General features: G+C 33.4%; 1 protein-coding gene across 1 annotated transcript; it reads left to right on the top strand.

The window, feature by feature from the left end:
- The first annotated feature begins 380 nt into the window (after nucleotides 1-380).
- On the top strand, nucleotides 381-1700 carry LOC141703097 (F-box protein At4g22390-like). The gene has a single exon (XM_074506700.1). The coding sequence runs from the start codon at nucleotides 513-515 to the stop codon at nucleotides 1698-1700; it is 1188 nt and encodes a 395-aa protein (XP_074362801.1). The 5' UTR covers nucleotides 381-512.
- Nucleotides 1701-2165: the final 465 nt, after the last annotated feature.

The raw sequence follows: 2165 nt of genomic DNA, 5'->3' as shown, positions 1-2165 counted from the left end.
TGAATATTAATTAAAGTAATTATGATATAATTAGGTGTTTGGTGAGTATGTTGGTTAAAATAACATATGTGTCATCAAATTAAAAAAATAAATTTTTGGTCATTACAGATAGAAACCCGATCTAGCAAAAATGCATGAGATTCTATAATTTTAATAGATTAAAAATATCTAAAAATATTTTTTAAAATCACAATCAAATAAGTGAGAAAAGAAATAAAATTATAAAAGGAAAAGATAAAAGGAAAATATATGCAATTGGGCTATCCTACTAGTTTTATAACAACAAATCTTTAGTAAATAAAGAAATCCAGGAAAAAGTCGAGTAATATTAGCTATATAACGCTGGTAATATAGTGTTATATAACCCGTCACCAGCACAGTTGGCACATTTCTCAAATTCACAAATTTACACAACAAAATCAGGGTTTGGTAGTGTTATATAACCCGTCACCAGCACAGTTGGCACATTTATCAAATTCACAAATTTACACAACAAAATCAGGGTTTGGAAGATGGCAAGAATCAGCAGCAGCAGCGAGAGTAGCAAGAAAAGCAGCAGCAACAGCAAGAAGAGGTATGGTATCGAATTACTCCCTGAAGAACTCATGCTCAAAATATTTGTCTTACTGCCTGTTGTAACCCTCCTTCGCTGCAAATCAGTTTGCAAATCCTGGCTATCTCTTATATTAAACCCACAATTCGTCGAAACTCACTTGATTGAATCCCGGAAACGACAACCCTTGTCGATACTCAAACTTTTGGGAGACCAGTTTTACATTGATACTGATCATAAAACATCAAGCCACCTCCAGTTGCCAGAACATTTCACTGTTGTGACTGGTTCCGTATTGTGTTGTAATGGTCTTGTTTGTCTCGCCAATCTCGAATGTGATACTATTTATTTGTGGAATCCGATGATTAGGAAATTTAAGATACTACCTACTCCTAAATTTAAGCCAACTCCAGTTGCCAGAACATTTCACTTTTGTTCGTTTAAGCTAGGGTTTGGTTATGATGGTTTTTGTAATGATTACAAGATTGTTAGGATTGTTTTGTACACTGCGTATGCTCGTTACAAGACACGTGATTTTGTTTATTCGGTACATGTGGAGATGTATTCAGCCAATGAGGATTCTTGGAAAGAGATCGAGATTCCTGAATCAATAAAGTTTTTTAAGTTTTATCCATCTGGAGAGGTGGGTGTTTTTCTTCCTCAAACCCACGGGGTATTGTATTTCGAAGGCTTTTACGAGTTACTATCGTTTGATTTGCATGAGGAAGTGTTTAGAGTGTATCCATATCATGTACCTGGCAAATATCCCATATATGAGCGAAATGAACCAAGAATGTCACGTCTTTTAAATTTTGAAGGTTCTCTTGCTATGATATATGCTGAATCCATTGATGTTGGTGAATCATTTTACAGTCTATGGACATTTGATGTGGATTGTGGTAATGTGTCTTGGACTAAACAGTTCAATATTGAGAATAGGTCAGAGGATGATCTGGTAATTCTATATTTGGATGATGGACAGTTTATTGTTGTCAAAAAAAAATATTTTGGTCCTGGCAGTAATTATTATTACTACACAAAAAAACTTGCGAAGAAGTTTCTTCCACCTCCTGGTAGTTTTATCTGCACAGTTGCTAAGTACAGCGAGAGCCTTGTTTCACTTGAAGGGTTTGAAGAACTAGAGTAAAGTGGTGATTGCAGATATATATATAGCATATGAAAAAAACGAAGCACAGTGTTGGTCATTAGCTTTTCAGTTTCATAATTACCATGTATTGTACTACTTTCTTGTATCACAAAGCTTTGTTTTATCAAAGCATTTCAACAATTGAAGCTATCGAATTGGCTATTTAATCAATTTAGTTTCATTGTTTTTACTAGTATGTGAATCAATGAACTATTTTTAGATTGTAAATTCTGACTTGCAGCATCTAACTTGATGTATTATCTTGTTTCATTATCCTCCTCATTCAGCAGTGCACTTATATTTGTTTATAATATCAGATCCTTGATTAGTTGAGTTCATTTTTATATCAAATTGGATTAATGTTCAAATCTTCAATGTAATTTTTAATAGAGTATTTTGCACTCTATATATCACACAGCTTTTGCCTTTCTACTTTGATTTCTCTATTTTTCCTATTATATACCC

This window comes from Apium graveolens, unplaced genomic scaffold (assembly GCF_009905375.1).
Source record: "Apium graveolens cultivar Ventura unplaced genomic scaffold, ASM990537v1 ctg6215, whole genome shotgun sequence".
NCBI classification, from domain to species: Eukaryota; Viridiplantae; Streptophyta; class Magnoliopsida; order Apiales; family Apiaceae; genus Apium; species Apium graveolens.
The sequence above is the reverse complement of the archived record's forward strand: the minus strand, read 5'-3'. Positions and strand labels throughout refer to the sequence as shown.

What these genes read in the sequence shown, in the direction of transcription:
- LOC141703097 (XM_074506700.1), top strand. Translation starts at nt 513, where the DNA reads ATGGCAAGAATCAGCAGCAGCAGCGAGAGTAGCAAGAAAAGCAGCAGC.